General features: G+C 43.9%; 2 protein-coding genes across 2 annotated transcripts in view; both read right to left on the bottom strand.

The window, feature by feature from the left end:
• Positions 1-1,319: 1,319 nt before the first annotated feature.
• On the bottom strand, positions 1,320-12,264 carry MEGF9 (multiple EGF like domains 9). Its single transcript, XM_075260074.1, has 2 exons — positions 11,666-12,264; positions 1,320-1,977 (listed from the first exon to the last, which is right to left on the bottom strand). The coding sequence occupies exons 1-2, from the start codon at positions 12,024-12,026 to the stop codon at positions 1,511-1,513; spliced, it is 828 nt and encodes a 275-aa protein (XP_075116175.1). The 5' UTR covers positions 12,027-12,264; the 3' UTR covers positions 1,320-1,510.
• Positions 12,265-16,874: 4,610 nt separating this feature from the next.
• LOC142184923 (coagulation factor VIII-like) overlaps positions 16,875-20,003 on the bottom strand; it is a 67,872-nt gene continuing 64,743 nt past the window's right edge. The window contains exon 26 of the mRNA XM_075260075.1: positions 16,875-17,033. Coding sequence (XP_075116176.1) covers positions 16,890-17,033 — 144 coding nt within the window. The 3' untranslated portion in view covers positions 16,875-16,889. The remainder of the gene's footprint in view (positions 17,034-20,003) is intronic.

Here is a 20,003-nt window from a genome sequence, read left to right as displayed (position 1 = left end):
AGTAACTCAGACCCTTTATCACTGTGTCTATAAGGCAGTCATGTGACTGTGCCTTGCAGATGCTCCATGGGAAGAAATTGGACATTTTATCACAGAAAGAAAGTTTATTTTTAATGTCCCTGCAGATCGGCAGTATTATATACTGCTAAAAAGCTGAAACTGCGCTGAACTCAGAACGGGCCTGAGATATAGGTGCTGTAAGTTGGTTTGGCTCCTATATCCCTCCACTGTCAGAAGGCCGGGGCTTACAGCCTAGTGTCATCTCTGGGTGTGAGGAATTCCCTCATCCCCCGACAGTACAAGGCAATGGAAGTATACCGTCGGGGAAGTGATGATGATGCCAAGCTGAAAGGCCCACCCTTCTGACAGTGGAGGGATATCGGTGCTGAAACTAACGATACCAGTGTCTCTGGCACCCAGGCATATACCAGCAAAGCTGGCAGTATACTGAATTCAGAGCACTGTCAGCTTTCTAGTGATGTATAATATAGCTGATCTGCGAAGACGGTTCCTCTTTAAGTCCATGAATCGTACTCCACCCCCTTAGCCACTGTTAGGGGGCGTAACAGAATCTAACTCTTGCCAGGAGCATTACTGCAACCAAACATGGTAGTTGATCCCAGCTCAGGTTATCCTCTGTCCTACCTCTGCCATGCATCTCAGTTATGCAGATAAGCCTGTTGAATTGCCTAATATAAGGCACCCCCGAAAATAAGGCATGCCCAAAAATCTTTGCAACCGACTGAACAGCTTTCCTGTGGACACAGAGCATGGCATCCAGCCGGTTGCTGTGTCAGTGAAGTGAGGATCGCTAAGCCCCGCCCCCCAAAGGCATGCTAAGTCCCGCCCACCACTGCCGGGACAAACAGCAGCACCAGTGCTACTATGAAGATGGGAAAGGTAAGTGGAATACCTTCCCCCCCCTCCCCTCCCTACAACCGGCAGTCATGCTGACGCTCCGCTAAGAAAGTGTCAGCATGACTGCCGGTTGTCATAAGACGCCCCCCGAAAATAAGACAGGTCCTATATTTAGGACGACAATTTAATATAAGACACTGTCTTATTTTCGGGGAAACACGGTATAACATCCTAACTTACATAATACTGTTTAGAGATCCATCCCAAAATAAACCTATATTTTCTTTATTGACAACGGAGTAACTCCTGTCTAGGTCACTTGGCTTGAAAACGATCTGCTTGTTTTGTAGCCAATACTAAAATGCGGAAGACATATAATTTAGAAGGAATGGACAAACTGAACAAGTGATGCAATGACAAACTAAAGAAGCCCCCTTAAATAATCCTAAACCATAAAAAACACAGTTTGGCTTAATCTTCCTTAAATGAAAAGCAAGCCATGGTTTTATTAAATAAAAAAAATATCCAAAATGCCACGTTCCATATTGAACATTGAGTTAGTTGCTCAATACATACAGTCCTTGAAGATATTAATTGCAATCTCTAAGTCAAGTCACCTAGTGAGACCAGGTATAGCAGTTTTTTTCTGATTTTAGGGTTTATAGTTGTGTATAGGAGCAGACAATGTGAGTTGGCCATTTGGAGCAATTTCATTTGCATTATCTTCCAGAAGCCCGGAAACATCCGCATTGGGGATGCTGTCATGGTAACTGCTAAAACTGATATTGTCCTCTTTCAGTTCAATGGTCCAGAAAGGAGCGTTTAGCTTCCGGCTCTGATATTCTCTATACATGTACACGGCCCCCACAAATCCCATTAACAGAACCACTACAATTATAATGACTGTCAGGATGATGATATTGAATTGAGTCCATGACATATCTGCTACAGCAGACGTACTATTATCGGGGGAGCTGGTTATATAAAATGTTTGTAATGTTGTGGATATTGGACTTTTGCTGGATAAAAGAACCTCCAATGTAGTAAGTGCAGCTGGTGTGCTTGAGCTGGTGACAGGTCCATCCAAGGCGGCGGTGGTAGGACTCTCCGTAACCGTTTCTAAAAAGAAAAAAAATAACAAAAACATCAATGTAAAGACTTACAACAGCACAGCTCTGAGTCACAACATAGGACTATATCTTTCCCAATCTTAACCCCTTAAAGTGACCCTGCTGCTTCTCCTGAACAGATGCCGGATACCACCATAGCGTATGGGCGAGGTGCTATGGTAGGCATCATACAGTTTGTGGGAAATAATGTGCAGAGTGGGAAACAGCGGTGACAATGAAGAAATGAAAAGGGAACCGGATATTCAACACTGTAAAAGGTCTACAGTATAGTGAGTCGCAGGGTTGCTTTGAAACTGTCCAACGAAGGTTTTACAAAAAAAAATTTGCCATTTTGCTGAAAAGAGGACAAAGCTAAAAAAAATTGCTACAATTTATGCTGCAGACGTGTAAACTATAGCTGAAATCTATGCCAGCTCCTAGGATTTCCACCACACGGAGGGCTACAGATGTGTTAGTTTAGGGAGCGTTCACACTACCGTTGGTGTCCGACATGTAGTGTCCGCTCAAAATCTGTCATGGACACTAGGAGCGGACACTAGCTGTGTCCGTGACACCTGCATGCAGGGTTCTTCTGTCCGCTTGAGAAGTCGGACATCTTCACTCGCGGACAGGGAAGGACGGGCACGGAGTGCAAAAGAACGCACCCGATGCCCATTGAGATGAATGACAGGTGTCACGGACACAGCTAGTGTCCGCTCCTAGTGTCCGTGACAGATTTTGAGCGGACACTACATGTCGGACACCGACGGTAGTGTGAACGCTCCCTTAGCCTTAAAGGGTCAATGGCCAAGTTCTGAGTTCAGACACTGTCCGGGCAGGTTATTTTCATCTACTGAAAAAAAGGTATTTTCCTGTCCTTCAAGTAGTTCATTTATTTGAGAGAAGTGGAAAGGTAATCAGACACCTGGCCCCTGCACTGATCAGCTGTTCTGAGTATAGTGAACAAAGCAGACAGCTCTGTACACTATGTAGTGGGTCAGCAGTGCTATTGCGGTTTCTATTCAAAAGTATGGGAGCAGAGTTGTAATAACATGGTCAGCTCCATACACATCGATATGGAGAGCAGCTGATCTATGCAGGGGCTAGGTGCCTGACCCCCACAATCTCAATCAGGACCTATCTTAAGGATGCAGATGGGCATATGAAAAAAACTATATTAAAAACTTCACTTTTAATAACGCATTAAGAACTACGCCAAGTAAAATATAAAATGCACATAACAGGAAAGGTAAAAGAGGGATAGGGAGATGTATTGAAGTCTCATTTATATATCACCTCCCTTCCACTATATATTGAGGGATATAGCAATAAAATAATTGTGTCTCCTACTTTATAGATTCTGATTTTATATATATGTATATGTTAGTGGCCAATATGATGCCTTAGTGCAGGGCTGCTATAACATAGAAATCCTCATGACATATCATTGCAGGAATGCACAGGGCTATGGACTCCCAGCCATTACTAATGATAAGTACTAGGGTGTTACGGCATCCGGGACAAACCCTGCTCTGTCTCAATGTCACTAAATATATCGCAGCTAATATATAAATAAAACTCGGCTGTGACTAAGACAGGTAAGACTAAGTTCACATCTGCGCCAGAGTCTCTGTGGGAGACAGTACCACACAACCCTGCAGTGACCAGCAGGGAATCAGAACATCGGACGCACCTGGCGGACCCCAGTATAGTCAATAGGGTCCGCAGGTAACCGCTGTTTAAGCGGTCTGGCTTTGTGCCATATGGGTCCCCCGGAAAACCCTAACGATGGAGAGCTGGACATAGATGTGACCCTAGCCTTTGTATGTGGGTTACAACTAGTACTGGTGTGTAATGAACGTGTCCAGCACAAGCAATGCTACAGCTAGAAAACATCTCCAGCATTTATATATCCCTGCCGTGTCTCTAGGCTATGATGTGGTGCAAGGCTGAGACAAAGACAGGTGAGTGTATGGAGGCCTGGAGGAGTCAGAGCCCCTGTATGAGACAGACAGGTGAGTGTATGGAGGCCCGGAGGAGTCAGAGCCCCTGTATGAGAAAGACAGGTGAGTGTATGGAGGCCTGGAGGAGTCACAGCCTCTGTATGAGAAAGACAGGTGAGTGTATGGAGGCCCGGAGGAGTCAGAGCCCATGTATGAGAAAGACAGGTGAGTGTATGGAGGCCTGGAGGAGTCACAGCCTCTGTATGAGACAGACAGGTGAGTGTATGGAGGCCCGGAGGTGTCAGAGCCCCTGTATGAGAAAGACAGGTGAGTGTATGGAGGCCCGGAGGAGTCAGAGCCCATGTATGAGAAAGACAGGTGAGTGTATGGAGGCCCGGAGGAGTCAGAGCCTTTGTATGAGAAAGACAGGTGAGTGTATGGAGGCCTGGAGGAGTCACAGCCTCTGTATGAGACAGACAGGTGAGTGTATGGAGGCCCGGAGGAGTCAGAGCCTTTGTATGAGAATGCTATTCCAGCATCAATTTCAGCCGTTGCTGTCTCCACAACATGCATTTAGCTGCTATAGGAAAGGCACTTGGTAGATTGCCAAGTATGCAGTGGTGGGATAAATTCCATCTGTCCCTCACTATTCTATCCCTAAAGCTTCACCACCGAACACATTTTTCTCTAATACTCAGATTCTTCTAGGGTTAATTTTAGGGATTATTTTCCCTGGCATGGATATTCCTAGACCCATCTGCTATCACCTCTGCCTGACATGCCTATGTGCAGTCGAAAGATGGCAGTGTCACACCCATTAGCCCCTTGTCAATAGAATCCAATTAGAATATCGGGCACCAAAACTAAAGGTGCTGCCATTACAATGTATCATGTGGGGCTGCTGGAGTAATGTCATGAAAAGTACAGTACTTATCACAGAATAAAGGATAAATACCTTATCAGTGTCAGTATGAACTGCGGAGACCCCCAATAACCCCGAGAACCGGGGTAGGTCCTCCCCCTTGCTGTACATTCAGCCTGATTTCAGCTAGGCTAGATTTAGGCTGCTGGTGGACAGCGCGCCCATTCGTGTGTTTCCTCCCACACCCAAAACACATACTGATAGGGAAATGTAGATTGTGCTGTATATGGGACAGCGGCTGACAATGTCTGTAAATCACTGCTATATAAGTAAGCAAAACAAATCACTTCAATGGGAGTTTTGGAAATAGCCAAAAAAGTACTTTGCTACACTAGTGGTGCCTACATTCAGCCGGACCACACAACAGGAAAAAAGGACCCCCCTCCCCCACACGCCTTTCTCTGGATAGGTGAGGGGCTCAGAGGACAGACCCACGTTGATGGATAGAGGACAAATACTTTATATGGTATAACTCCACTTCAGGGATTCTTTTAGTACACTTGTCAAATCATTGGGGATCAGGAGAATCCCTGCATTATCCATGTGAATGAAGCACTAGTATGCTCACCGACTGGCGCTCCATTCACTTCTATGTAACTTCTGGGACCAAAATATCCAAAAGCCCGAGAGAAGTGAATGTCCATAATGACAAAATCCCATTAAAGTGAGTAAAAGCATTTATTGATTATGGGCTGTGCAGCAACCGCATAATAAATCAGTGAGACAGTGGAATAGCGTTTAGCAAAGGGTGCAAATAGCTGGACTTAAAATGGTTAAGGTCCCTGCTAAAACATCACCAGTTCTGCACATGACCCGAGGCCAGTGCTTGGGCGCAACGGTCACAGGAGCTTTACTACTTTGCCACCTTCCAGTGAGAGATAGGGGGACTAGCTGCCCAAACAGAGCACCAAGGATAATAGGGTATACCTTTCCTCTTATGAAATTTTACACTTCTCCACAGGTACCAAGGTTTTAGTTGCAAAAAAAACCCAAAAAAGACAACATGCAACCTGCCTATACACTCATATGTGACAGATGGGATCCTAACTCTCATGGTTAGTAGGGTTCCCAATAATCAAGATGCCTAATAATTACAGTTAGCCCCCAGTTTGTGAAAAGCAGTGACCCATACCCTACAGGAAAAAATCAGTGACCCATACCCTACGGGGGGGAAAAAAGCAGGGACCCATACCCTACGGGGAAAAAATCAGTGACCCATACCCTGTGTGTGGACTGGGATGGATTTATTGACAACTAGCACACATTTCCACGCTTGATAAATAATGTCCTTTATTAAAGCCTCAGGATCCTACTATGGCTGTGATCAAATGTATTAGACAAAGCATGGCCAAAAAACACACTTGTAACGCTAGTTGTCTGAACGCACAGATGTACTACCAATCCCAGCAGGTGCGGCCACCAAGTTAAAATTTGCTATAGGGCTGCAGTCCATAAAGCTATGCTTTTACATACATACACTTTTCTACTAATATTGCTGTTGGATCCACCCATAGAGCGGCGCCCCTTCCTGTTTGTTATTTAAAGGGTTACTGTGCGCTCTGCAATCCTTCCCAGTCTACGTTTTTTCTGTGTATTGACCATTGACTCTTGTCTGTTGATCCTGTTGTGCCTTAGATACCAGCTTGTTCCTCAACTCCTGGTCTGTACTAGACTACTTTTTTGGCTGACCCATTGGTGCCAGGGAGGCTACTTAGACAACACCCTCGGGAGTGGCCGAAAGCCAAACTGATTAGGTGGCACAGCCGATCTACAACCCATTGTACGTTACAACATTGACCTGTAGAGTTGTAGGTAGACAGCAGTGGGAGGTTTTCACATTGAGGGAGCGAATATGCAAAGGATAGACGGTACCCTTGAACACAACATGAACACAACAGTGTGCAGTATATGGATAAAAACAAAATGGATGCCACCAGAATTGATATCTGTGTGCTTTCTGTGATCTTCAGTGACCCACACACTTGAACAAATGGACTGAGCCACAAACATGGACCCGCGCCATATTTTATCTACAGGCCGGAAACATATCCGTAAAAACTACCACTGTATGGGACCATAAAAAAATATTTGGTGCGTATATTATGAACCCGTAATTGAGAATAACATGCGGTATAGGAGACCTTAGCACTACAATGATTCCATTCTTATCTAGTAGTTTAGCAGCTTCAGCCTGAGCCAGTGATAAGGATATATGGATAAGGATCCGGGGCTCTTTGTAGGGTGTGTAGCTAAACTAGCAACCAGTGTGCGAATAAATAGCAAGTACACAACACTCAAAGGTAATAACTTGTATATCATTATTGGGCTTACACATGGACAGTTGCTTTAACTCTTTCAGGACCAAGCTGAATACAAGTGGGTCCAATCACTCCTACAATGTCTTTTCATACAACTGTATCGCGGTATATTGTGCAATTTCTTCATTTCTATTACACGCTGCCAACACTTTGCACTTTTCAATAGGTGCTGCTCCACAGATTGTGGTGAAGGTAGTCCGCACTGTTAGTTTCATCATCCAATATGCTTATTAGATTCTCTACTATCCATCAGACAGTGCTGCAACAGCCGGGGACCGCCCACTTGACAGTAAGCAGCCTAATAAGCATACCAGGTGTTAGAGAGAAAGTACCAACTGCCCCAGGATAGATGGATTGTCACCTATAGAACGCAATAAGCATAAAAAGCTAAAAAAATTTATTAATTTTTTAATATGTGCTGTAAAAAACTAGAGCTGAATAATAGGCCACCATGTTATGTGTATTGCGTATTGCCTGCTTCAATGGCACTGAAGAGAAGGGAGACACCTGCTGCCTGCAGAAACAGTGGGCAAACCTGCTTTCCCTGTCTAGGACACCTTGAAGTAGGTCTCGTCCGTGTCTTGGGTCACTGCCACGCGGCATGTCACTTGTGCACCGGTGTGAGTCACTGCTTTCCAGAACAGAAAGTGATGTTACTACGCAACTATGGTCATCTTAGGTTTCCAAGTACCTGCAGAACAGAGGAAGGCCTTAGGGGCTTGTTCTCCAAAATCAGCTACAAATTGCCTGAAATCTTTTCGCACCGATTTCAATTGAAGCAAGCTAGCCAAAAGTAGTAGTAGTGGTTGCGACGATCCGTTTCCAGAAAAGGGGAAATGGATAATCAGAAAATGTGGGTAAATAAACATTTTTTTGATAAATGATGTTATTTGTAATGTAGGTGGGGGGAGGGGGTTTAGATTGGAGTCTGTTTTCTAGTTATCTCGGACAACCCCTTTAATACACTAGGTGTCCACAATGTTCAGGGTCGGCCAGCTAGCTAGATTAAAATAGAACGGGGAAGGTGTCAGCAACCTATTTTGTTGGTGTGACTTTTTTTTTTTTTTTTTAAAGTTATAGATGAGGTCCTCAGTGTACCCTGCCCTAATAGTAAGGGCGCTGACCCCTACAAGAAAGTCACAACATAACCAATAAACTGGCTGATGAGACTTCCATATCAATGTGACCCTTGTCCTGGATTTTTTTTTTTGCAAAGATGCTCCTTTTCTTGGCTGAAATGTGGACATGCACCTGCACGCTAGCTTTGTGGGAGGCAGAGGGTATCCTTCACAAAAAAAAATAACATTTTTGGACTCCACGCCCCATGCTTCCTCCCCCACCTCGGTCTATCAGAGAGTCCTGTGCTGGGTAAATATGCCTGATGTGCCGACCTCTGCACAGGTGCTGGAGGTCGCTGATCCCTGTTTTCGAAACTTAGACTCAAAAAAATAATAAAACGAAAGACGCTCACCTTCTTCATACAAGTCATAAATGAGTCTAAACAGGGCCTAAACTTCATGATAAATTTGGTGTTGGTGTTTATTTGTCACAAATATCGCTTAATAAATCTCACCCCATGTGTTCTGTCTGGGAGTCAGGGCCAGTTTTTTCTGGTCATAGTAAGAAAAAAAAAAAGTTACTCAAAAGAAAGTGATTATTTGAAGTTCTATTCTACAATTCTTAATATTGCCGAAATAACTGGATGCAGAGCTTGTAGCATATTTATGATCATAACATCTTTACTGCTGTCTGACCACGACTGTCAGTCATTTATCAAGGAGATGGACTGGGGAAAAAGGAGTCAAAACTTAGACCTACCTGCTCCATAGCCCTGCTATGACCTAAAAGCAGAAAACGGCACAAAATAATCAAATAACCACTACCTGTCCCTGAAACGATGATGTTGCATCAATCACATGACCACTGCAGTCAGCCAATGGCTTCAGCAGCAGCAACACTGGCATATACTGTATTACTCGTGAGGGCTCAGGTCAGTGGCTGGCTGCAGGGGTGACATGGACGATGTATGTCATCAGAGCAGGACACTTCAGCCCCAATTTCCTCATTGTGGCCGGCTTATCAGATTGGGAAGATATGTGCATGAGCAGAGAACCAACCGCAATAAGGAAATCATGTTCCAGCACTGATGATTGTAACCATTGGCAGACGACCAAGACGGCAGACTGTCACCGCTAAGTTATATTTAGAGAAATTCTCTGCAAAATTTTTACTTTTACTTGCAAAAAGGTTTCACTCTTATCTACAAATTTAACGAGAACCCTTTCACGTCCTCTAAGACTGTGTGTGTTATATGACCCCTGCAAAGCTGAGTGTGCAGCGAATTCAGTGCACTGCACTTTTACCAGCATCTCCCCTGGTAGCGGAGATATTGGTGTGGTTAGCTTTAGTACTGATATCACTGCACTGTCAGAAGGGCCATCTCACTGAATGGTGAGGAACACTCCCCCCCACTTATATACACTTGTACTGACAGGGGGGCAGTCCTCACTGATAAGAGGCGATACTGGCCATGCTGACAGTACACTGAAGTAGATACCGAAACTAAGGCACCAATATCTCTGCAACCAGGGCAGATACTGGCATAGGCGACAGTGAACCAAATTCTGCACAATGTCAGATTTGCAGCGGTATATACCACCTACGGAAAACCCCTTTAAGCCTACAACATTAGTTAGCAGAGGACGTCATTTTCTATTTGCTCCCTATCCTAACAATTCCTTGACAGTAAATACCAATCACTAACACCCCACAAGCACTTCAGCTGCCCTAACTGGTAGCCATGGTGCTAGCCACAGCGACCTGCTACAGATATATTCCAGGATCCAGCCTACCAGCAACCTCCCTACAATGTTACAACAAAAACATACTATAGCTCTATTCACACGATCGCTGTTCACAGCCATGTGACAGGCTTTATTTTTTAAATGGCTACATTAAAATCAATAAATGTGAACGGGGCTATAAACACAACTGATTTTTTTGATGGTCCGATTTCATTGATCCCTCAACAGGCTCAAATCTATGACAGATCCGTCAACGTGGTCCCCGAGGATACAAGACAAATGTGAATGATATCCCTTTTTTATGGTTGTTTTGTACATCATTCACATGAACGGAGGCCAAGCACACACTTCATCATTCCGTATCAGCTTGACCCCGCAGGGCCCACTTGTTCATTCCTCAAGACACGTCAATAAGACACGACTCTGAGGAGAAGCTGAATCCTTAGAGAGTCTGGGGTAGGTTGGTTAACAATGCGTCCCTTATATGTTGTATTAGCGTTTTGCCATTTCAGCACTATTTTACCAAATACGTCAATACTGTACGGACCTCCACTGATCGGATATCGATGGCGTATCCTTGGTCATCAATATTTTTTAACTGCATGGGGAATACAGGCCAGATAATGTGCTCTACTCATCAGCCATATTTCCCATCCTGAGACCAGTCAGGAGACCCGGACTCCAATGACACTAAGACTCCCTGCTATAGACAGTATGGGCATGTGATATACAGTATTTCCCATCTGTATAAATATGAATGATCGGATTAAACGACCCCAAATAGGTCATTAGTATGTAATCTATGGAGTCCGACACCCAGATCCCGCACTGATCAGCTGCCAGGAGACTGGTCCTATCCATGTAATAGGAGTGGTCAATGCATAGTGGTGCCTTCAGGTAACTGTAGCTCTGACCCTAGTGTATTAGGTGAAGGGGAGTAGCCTGCACCCACTCCCTGTCCACTGCACAGGCTGATCTGTGCAGGGCAATGTGTCACTTCCCCACAGATCAGATACCGATGACCTATCCCATGGATCCATGTAGGTCTGGAAAACCCCTTTAACAATCATCTCTCATTCAGGTTCTCTCTGCCATTGAAATGAGTGCAGATAAACTTATTTCATCATTTATTGGTGCAATTGTTCAGGACAACAATTCACCTCTGGAGAGTACCCCGAAATTGTGAAACGACTGACATCAGCTGAAGGTGTCCCAACCAATCCTAGAGATCTCCATCACAGATCCCAGGAATCTAATAATAGAAGCACAGTGTCTATGGACAACATGGCTGCAGTGTCCCTGATCAGGGCATCTATTCCCCTCTGGAGAGTCCTACAATATTGTATCAATGGTAATGTGTCCCTGCAATCTTACAGATCCCAGGAATGTACTGGTAGGACCATTGTGTCTATGGACAACATGACTGCAAAGGAAGCCCCTTGCCTGCCACCATGCACACCCCCTTCTACACAATTAGGACTACCCCTTTAAATTGTGCAGCCACCATCAGGTGCCGCAGCCGCCGCCAGGCCTTGGACATATAACAAGAGGCATTGTGACGTCACCGGAACAAAGACTGCAGAAATTCGGCTGACAAGAGAGCAGAGCCCGGGCTACAAAACCGGTCCTAAGACAGCGGCCATTTGCCTGGAGAACACCCCAGCCCCTGGCAGCAGAGCTGACACACACACACACACACCGTGCAATTCACCTTCAGTCGTGCCGCTGGTGGGCCCTGTGCTGATGGCAGTGGTGGGTGCCGGGGTCACCGCTGCGGCACCGGTGGTTGGGGGCACGAGCTCCCGGTAGATGGGCACCGTCCCCGGATCCTGGGTTAACCCCTGCAGCGCCGTAGTCGCTAGTTCAGTGGGCGCCGCTTCCGCCTCGGTCGCGCTCTCTAGTATTGTGCTTGTCTCGGTGGCCTCGGAGCCGTTCACCGGTGCTGTAATCTCCGTCGTATTGCCATCTTCCGGGTAAATGGTCGTCGTCTCATTGAAATCAAGGCTCCTACAGCTACGTAGTAGCACAAAGGCGGCCGCCAGATATAACGCCATCCCTGCTCGTACAGCCATCTCCCATTTTCCTGCTCCGGGATCTCGGCCTCGCCTAAACCACAGCAGCGACCCCCGTCTCCCAATCACCCCGGGCACAAGCTGGGTACCTACTGCTCATTCCTTACAATGCGGCTAACACCTGTGAGTGAGCGACAGCCGCCTTCTCCAATCACAGGCCGAGGCTCAGGAACCAGCAATGTGATTGGCCAATGCGGGCCTTGTGTGCGCGGTGACGTCAGTGCGGGAGCCAGTCTGCGTCCTGGGCTGCTCAGCAGGTAACCTGTATGAGGCAGAGCCTGCTGCTGTGTGACAGGACGGACTTGTCATCCCAGTACAAGGCGCTGACATCAGGTGTTATCTGCTCAGTGATGACGGTGACGTCTGCGCGATAGTGTGTTATTGAAAGGAGGCCAAGCTATGACGTCATAAAAGCCAAAAATACTCCACGGTGTGACATGACCTCTATACCTATTCTCTGAGTGACGTCACTAATGGATATTTCTATTATAGCTGCCAGTATAGTGGAAACCCCCGAAAAGTGACCATTTTGGAAACTACACCCTTCAAGGAATCCATCATGGGCTATAAGGAGCGTTATGACGCCACATAGGGATCGTAAAATGTATTAATATTGGGCTGTAAAAGTAAAAAAATGCATATTTTACAATAAAATGCCATTTTAGCCCCAAAGGAGAAAACACACCCCACGATTTCTTACACAATTTGTGGGTGAAACTGCTGTTTGGGGGCTGGGCCCAGAAGGGGGAACGTGTCGGCAGGATTTTGGGGCGCACATTTTACTGGCGCCTTAACACATGTAAAACTCCTTGAACAAAAACAATTAACCCTCGAGCAATTGCCCAATTTTGGAAACTTCTGGAATTTTTCAAGGGGTATAGAGGTCATTCTGATCCAAGTGGTTCCCAAAAATGAATACATGCTGGTGGCTGTAAAGTTGAAATTTTTAAATAAAAACTCAATTCCAGTGCTCAATATGTTGTGCCCACTTGTCAATAGAGCCACACACTAAAAGCAGTTAAGTGGCTGATCCCAGGCATAGGCGTACGCAGAACTCATGGGGCCCATAGTAAGATTCAGAAGGGGCCTCATCTCAATCTAAAAACTCATAAATACGCTGACAAATTTCACTATTGAGCTGAAAGCAAACTTGTGTATTGATGACCCGTTCATAGGATAAGTCATCAGTATCAGACCGGTCAGGGCATGTATATGTTTGAAACTATCTCTGCTGTTATTGAAGTGAATGGGAGCAGAGCTGCAGTGCCCAGTGCCACCGCCATATTGTATGGACAGGATGATGTATGTCCTATAGGAGTGGAGATGTTTCTGGCCATATACTTCTTCCACTGGGAGAAATACAAATACAAAATCTATAAAATCCTACAGAATTCTTATTTATTGGTATTTGAAAAAATGTTTGAGGCTCAGGTCACACTTGGTGAAATGCATTTTTGTTGCATTTCCTCTGCATTTTTCTTTGCCCTAGGTGAGAAGGTGACAGGTAGAGTGCTGGAATCTCGCTATATCTTCCCCAGGTTTCTAACCTATGTGTGGTCCAGTGCGAGTCTTGAGTAGGGATCAGCTCCAGGGATGAGTCCTTGGCTCATTACTGGGCCGCCACAAAAAAGGCTGCAGATTCTGCACTCCAATGCTGGTCCATAGAGTGGGAGTAGACGTCTGGGTCTGTCCTGTAACCCTGAGTCCGGTGAGACTATATCGTGCTTGTTTTGTTGATGTGGCTGATAGTAAGCCACACGTATAGTTAGGTTACGTTTTTGTTTAGTCACTCAGGCGAGCACGAATTTGTTTTCTCTTAAGGCTGTATTTTGTGTTGCTCATTTGTACCTGAAGTGAACCCCTTTAAATTACAATTATTGATTTCCATAGTTTACTTGTATAGCGCTATCATATTCCACAGCGCTTTGCGGATATTGTCAACGCTGTAACAATATCCAAAGCAGCTTTGTGACTCTTGTCACCAGTGTTGGAGATTAGATTACTGCCACTTTGTGGACTCTCTCACAGCAATCCCTCCTTGTTTGTGCATCATTGACATTTTTTCATTTCTGCTTTCTGTTTTTGTGTACTTTGTACCTTTTATTGTCTGCTGATTAATTCTTTAATACAGGTAAACAAAGCAGCTTTCTCTGTGTTTTGATAATTCACTGGGACAGAGCACAAGAGAGAAGTCAGGATGAAATCAAGATGGCATCTGACCAGAAGAAGAAATAATTCTGGATTACAGGGCAGTAAATCCAGTATGAAGGGTTTGATACATAAGAAACGTGGGAGTTGTAAAGAAGGAGAGACGTGTTTCTCTTGGTTATTCCCATCTTATAGTCAAATGTTTTTATTAATATTTTTGCAATAAATTAACTCAAACATAACAGGCAAGGTGCTGCAGCACCCCATGTGAGACAAGGAGACTAGTCTAGGCCAACTATTCTATCCAGCTAAGGCATGGCACCTGAGAGAAGGAGCAAGAAAATGGGGGACATGTGCAAGTGGGATGTAGGCAGGACAGTGTCTTTCTGCAACACTACTAGTACAGCCAGCCATTGTGATGACAAAAATGAATAGGTGTTGCACGCTACCCCCACCAATGCACCACAGCGAGGGGAAAGGTAGGGAATGAACTTCTAAATCCTCATAGAGAGTAAAAAGGAACTAAACAGAGAGTGGAGGGAGGGAGGGGACAGCACTATCGGACTGAGGAGCCTTCAGCCTCCCGGCATAGGTAGCAGAAATGTCACTGACTAGCAAAAGACTGGGGAGGGGGCATTCACTAATAGGGTCAACTGATGATATTGCCGAATAGACTTCTCTGTTTACTTGGGCAATATGTTGATAATGATTTCCCTTCTTACCGAAAGCCTCCACCCAAACCATCTTCATAATGCAAGAGAGTTTCTCCAGCAATGGCAGGGAGGATTCTGGGTGCATCTAGGTATGTAGAATAGTTTTAACCCCTGCAACCACCATGACATGTGGCAGGCTTATACTGCCTAGGATGGATGAGGTTATCTCTTTTTCAGTATATTAAGATATTGCCCCGGTGGGGTCAAATGTGGCTGCAGTAGTAAGATGAGTGGTTGTGAATGTGTGAACCCTGGCCCAAAATGTCTGCACCCGCTCACAAGGGTACAAATCAGCTCCCTCAAGTGGACAATGAAAACATTTATTACTAAGGTAGTAGCGAGAGGTGTAACCTCTCATCGAGGCCGGGTGTCGCAGATAAGAGCGAAGTGCTATGTTCCATTCCAGCAGACACATGGCCCCTGTCACCTTATCAGTGAATCTCTTCTTCACCCGTAGGTCCGCTAGGGAGAGCATGTTGTCATATCAATGTTCACGATCCCACCTTTATGCCAATTATAAAATTTGGTATGAGGGGAGCCCAACTGAAAGTCAGGGTTGGCAAAAACAGAGTAAATTTGGTGCAATTGCATCAGAAGCTGCATCTCCTGCTCAGTATGCCATATGAATATGAGCAATAGATTGGGCCCGATCTTTGCTAGTTACACCCCTGGTAGTAATCCCTCTTTGTTCTATGTACAGAGAACTGACAGTTTATGGTTTTATTTATACAAGTAATAAAAGCTGAGCTTATAAAATTGATGACATATTCTTTAGATAGGGAACAGTGCCATGTGAAGTCACATTTATCAGTCACATAGCCTATCCTCATAGATTGTAAGCCCTCGCGGGCAGGGCCCTCTACCCCACTGTGCCAGGCGGTCACTGTTAGTATTATATCTACCTGTATATTCTGTGTATTGTATGTAATCCCCCAAATGTAAAGCACCATGAAATTAATGGTGCTATATAAATAAACAATAATAATAATTTACAGCTCAGTCCCATTCAAGTAAACAAGTCAGAACTATGTGCTTAGTTTTTAGTGAAAGGGCTGCAGCAAATGTCTGAACTCTGCAGGGTCTCAGACAACAGGTTATTGAGGGTCTCAGGTCTCTGACTGCTAATGATCTGCGGTTGCTGACCTACCCAAAGGATAAGTCCGGAAGGTCCCTTTAAGCAAAACCATAATTGGGAACAGAACGGTCGAGCAGAGGGCTCCATCTGAGCTCAGACTTCAGTTGTAATAGTTACAATGAAGAAAAAAAAACTCTTAAAGGTTCTGTTTATTAAGAAGTTATAAATAGTTGCCATTAAGAACAAAAAACAAACAAATACAATTCATTGTGGTCAAACATGATAACTGCTAATACAATATTCCTACCGCGCTGGCTATAATGCGAAGGATCCGATATATGGCCTAGGTTATATGACCCTGACCCAGCAGCTTACTACAGTGATCTGATGCAGCAAAGTGAGATACTTTGCCATTTATTACCATAAAAATGCTGTTCAATTTGCATTTCTATGCCTACAAATAGTGACCTACTCATGAGGATGATCCTATATAGTGATCTATGTGTAACTATGCATAAAGAGGTAGCTGTCAGTTACCAATAGGTCTGACTTATAGACTGTATTTTAAGCACAAAAAAAAAGCAAAAATATTAAGAAAAAATTATAAATTATACTAAATGTTTTCCCATAAATTACACATTGATCTAACTTCTATGCTAACACAGTATAAACAATATCACAATCCAATACTGTGTGACAGTGTAACCAAGACAATCTGCTATCTAAGTCAAGGTTAGCAAATGTATTTGTACATCTGTAACACATAGGCTTAAAAGCATTGAAAGGCTAAATATATATTATGCTTGAAAATAATTTAAAAAAAACGACGAGGTAAGCTTATATGTGTGTAATATCAGAGGATATAAGTTACTTATAGGTTATTATAGAGCATTGCCTAACCTTTTAATGTTATATCTTAAAACCAGGTTATATATTGCATCCTATAATCTCCATCCTCAGGGCAATGCCTCCCTTCCATTTCTCAGGATGCAGTTTTATAAAACGAGTTATTATTGAATTATCGAAGGTGACCCATATAGGGGTGTCAGAGTCCGAGCTCCCCGGAAATATCTGAAAAAGAAAATACATTTTATTGAAGATTTTACATAAAAGTGAAGTAGATTCAGTTTATAGCTTTCCATATTTGTATATTATTTTATATACAGTATATCGTATATACTCGAGTATTTTTTGTGCTGAAAAAGCCCCCTCGGCTTATGCTCGAGTCAAGCAAAATAAAAAAATGTTGTTTTTTGTTGTTTTTTGTTGTTTTTTTTTGGGGGGGGGAGGGTGTCTATGACCAGCTGCAATAGTAATGTATAGAATCTCCCATAAAATAGTGGGGGGAAAAATTTGAAGCTTTAAAAGAAAATAATAATAAAAAAAAATAAAAGTTGTAAATCCCTCCTTTCCCTAGAATACATATAAAAGTAGAAAATAACTGTGACACACATGCACATTAGGTATCCCTGTGTCTGACAGTGCCCAGTCTACTGAATATAGGGGATCTGCAGTGCTCCTGTTCCATCGGGAAGGGGTTAATAGGAGCACTGCAGATCCCCTATATACAGCCAGGCTGAATTCCAAATGGGGAAAAAACTCAGTCCTCAAGCTCAGGGAAGGGGCAGACAGACAACCAAAACACCCCCTCCCCTTTTCCAGCACCCAGTAACTACTGCACCCAAAAACTCCGACCATTTTAATTTTTGAAATTTTTCCAGCAGCTGCTGCATTTCCCCCCCTCGGCTTATACTCGAGTCAATAAGTTTTCCCAGTTTTTTGTGTTAAAATTAGGGGCCTCGGCTTATATTCAGGTCGGCTTATACTCGAGTATATACAGGAATATATATATAATCAGCACATCAGTATTCAAATCAATAATGAAAAATCTCATTCTCTTAATGTTTCTTTGGGGCAATAGTGTTTTTTTGTTTTTTGTTAAATGATACATACAAAGTGCAGTTACCACAGCACAAAAAACAAGCTGGTTGATGGAGTGTCTTACATTTTGATGGAGTGTCTTACAATTGTGTTTGTTAACCAGTATATACAAAGTGCCCTATAATAGCTGATTGTCGGTGGCGTTGTGACACTGAGGTGGGCCAAATTGTCCACCACAAACATGGTAAAAATTACTTTAGTCAAAATGAATCAGACATGGATCTGTAAGGACATCGACTGATGTCACCAAATAGATTTTCTACTGTCTCCCTGTGTCATAGACCATTTGCTGTACTGCTGTTGCCGTCTGCTACTCCTAATAGGCAGTAAAAAATGTCAATAATATACAGTATATTGTGATGCACTGTTCTGTTATAGGTTAAACAGTAACCCTGGCGTAATGATATAGCTGGAAAAAATTTAAAAAAATCAATAGAAATACAGACCAAAAGAAATGTTACTGCGCTTATAGCTATGGTGTATTTTACAAATAGCGATTTGAGGTCTGAATAGTCTATGGTGGAACTCTGTCACTTGCACTACGCCATGGATTGGGTAAGGTTGCTATAAATGCTTTAGTTTTAGTGACATTTATTCTCCAACTAAGTATGAAGCAATTTCCCTCAGTGTCTCAGTTCCCTGGTGCCGGTCAACTCTTCTAACTCCAACTAAAACATATCTGCCAAAATACTAGAGAGACAGGTTGTATCTAAGGGTAAGCAGGTCTGTGCCCCTTTACATCTATCTCTCTGTACCAATCCCTAAGCTCTAGGTAAGATTACTTATATTCACTCCCTATGTGTTTCTGTGCTGTTAAAATAAAATTATATTTTTCAAAATTAAAGCAAAACTGACAATAAGATGGAAAACAACTGAATTTATTTTTCAGCACTTCCACTATATATTAAAAAAAGTTTCCTTCTACGTTTTTAATGTCAAAGTGTTTGATGAGCTTCTCAAAACTAATCCTGTATATGTAATGTAACACATCATCTTCTACAGATAGTAATGACAGGGCATCCAGCCTGCCTATATTATGTTTTCACTTATTGAGGGGACTCCTTCTTGTACATCCTGGTGTAGCTTCACCCTTTGTAGATTTGCACCATTTGTTCTATCATAGTAAATCCAGCTATGGAAAAATTCTGTGGTGCCCCTCCCCCTTCCTTTGATGCACTAAGCACACGCTTATTTTGCTTAAAGGGATTCTATTAGAGATGAGCGAACAGTAAAATGTTCGAGGTTCGATATTCGTTTCGAGTAGCCACTCAATATTCGACTACTCAAATCAAATATCGAACCCCATTATAGTCTATGGGGGGAAAATGCTCGTTTCAGGGGTAGGCAACATCCGATCAAATTACACTTACCAAGTCCACGAGTGAGGATCGGGCTGGATCCTCCGAGAAGTCTTCTCCTTGCAGCGTCCCCGCGGCATCTTCCAGCTCTGAATTCACTCTGCCAGGCATCGGGCCTGGGCAGAGCAGACTGCGCATGCCCGCACTACAAGAAAATGTAGTGTGGGCATGCGCAGTCGGCTCTGCCCAGGCCGGATGCCTGGCAGAGTGAATTCAGAGCCGGAAGACGCCGCGGGGAAGCTGCACGGAGAAGACTTCTAAAGGTAGGAGAAGAACCAGTGTTGATTGGCCGACTGTATAGCATTCGGCCAATCAATGCTGGTTCTGCATCGAACTTTTACATTCGAATAGCGAGTGGTACTCGATCGAGTACGAATATTTTGAATACCGTAATATTGGATCGAATACCTACTCGATCGAGTACTACTCGCTCATCTCTAGATTCTATCATTAGAATCCCATTTTTAGCTAAATCCACATCAGAATAGCCTTAAGAAAGGCTATTCTTCCCCTACCTTTAGAAGTCTTCTGTGCACCGCCGTTCGGTTAGATATACCCGGTTTCTTCATTATGGTAATGAGTTTTCTCGCAGCATTGGGGGTGTCCCCTGTACCCTGAGAATGTTCTCCAGCGCCGCCTTCTTCTTGTTCTCTGCCTCTTCTCTCCCATTCCGCCACAGGAAAATGGCCGACGGACATGCGCAGTGGGCGGAGAAAAAGAAGGCAGCGCTGGAGAGTTTTCT

Source organism: Leptodactylus fuscus, chromosome 11 (genome assembly GCF_031893055.1).
Source record: "Leptodactylus fuscus isolate aLepFus1 chromosome 11, aLepFus1.hap2, whole genome shotgun sequence".
Taxonomy (NCBI): Eukaryota; Metazoa; Chordata; class Amphibia; order Anura; family Leptodactylidae; genus Leptodactylus; species Leptodactylus fuscus.
The sequence above is the reverse complement of the archived record's forward strand: the minus strand, read 5'-3'. Positions and strand labels throughout refer to the sequence as shown.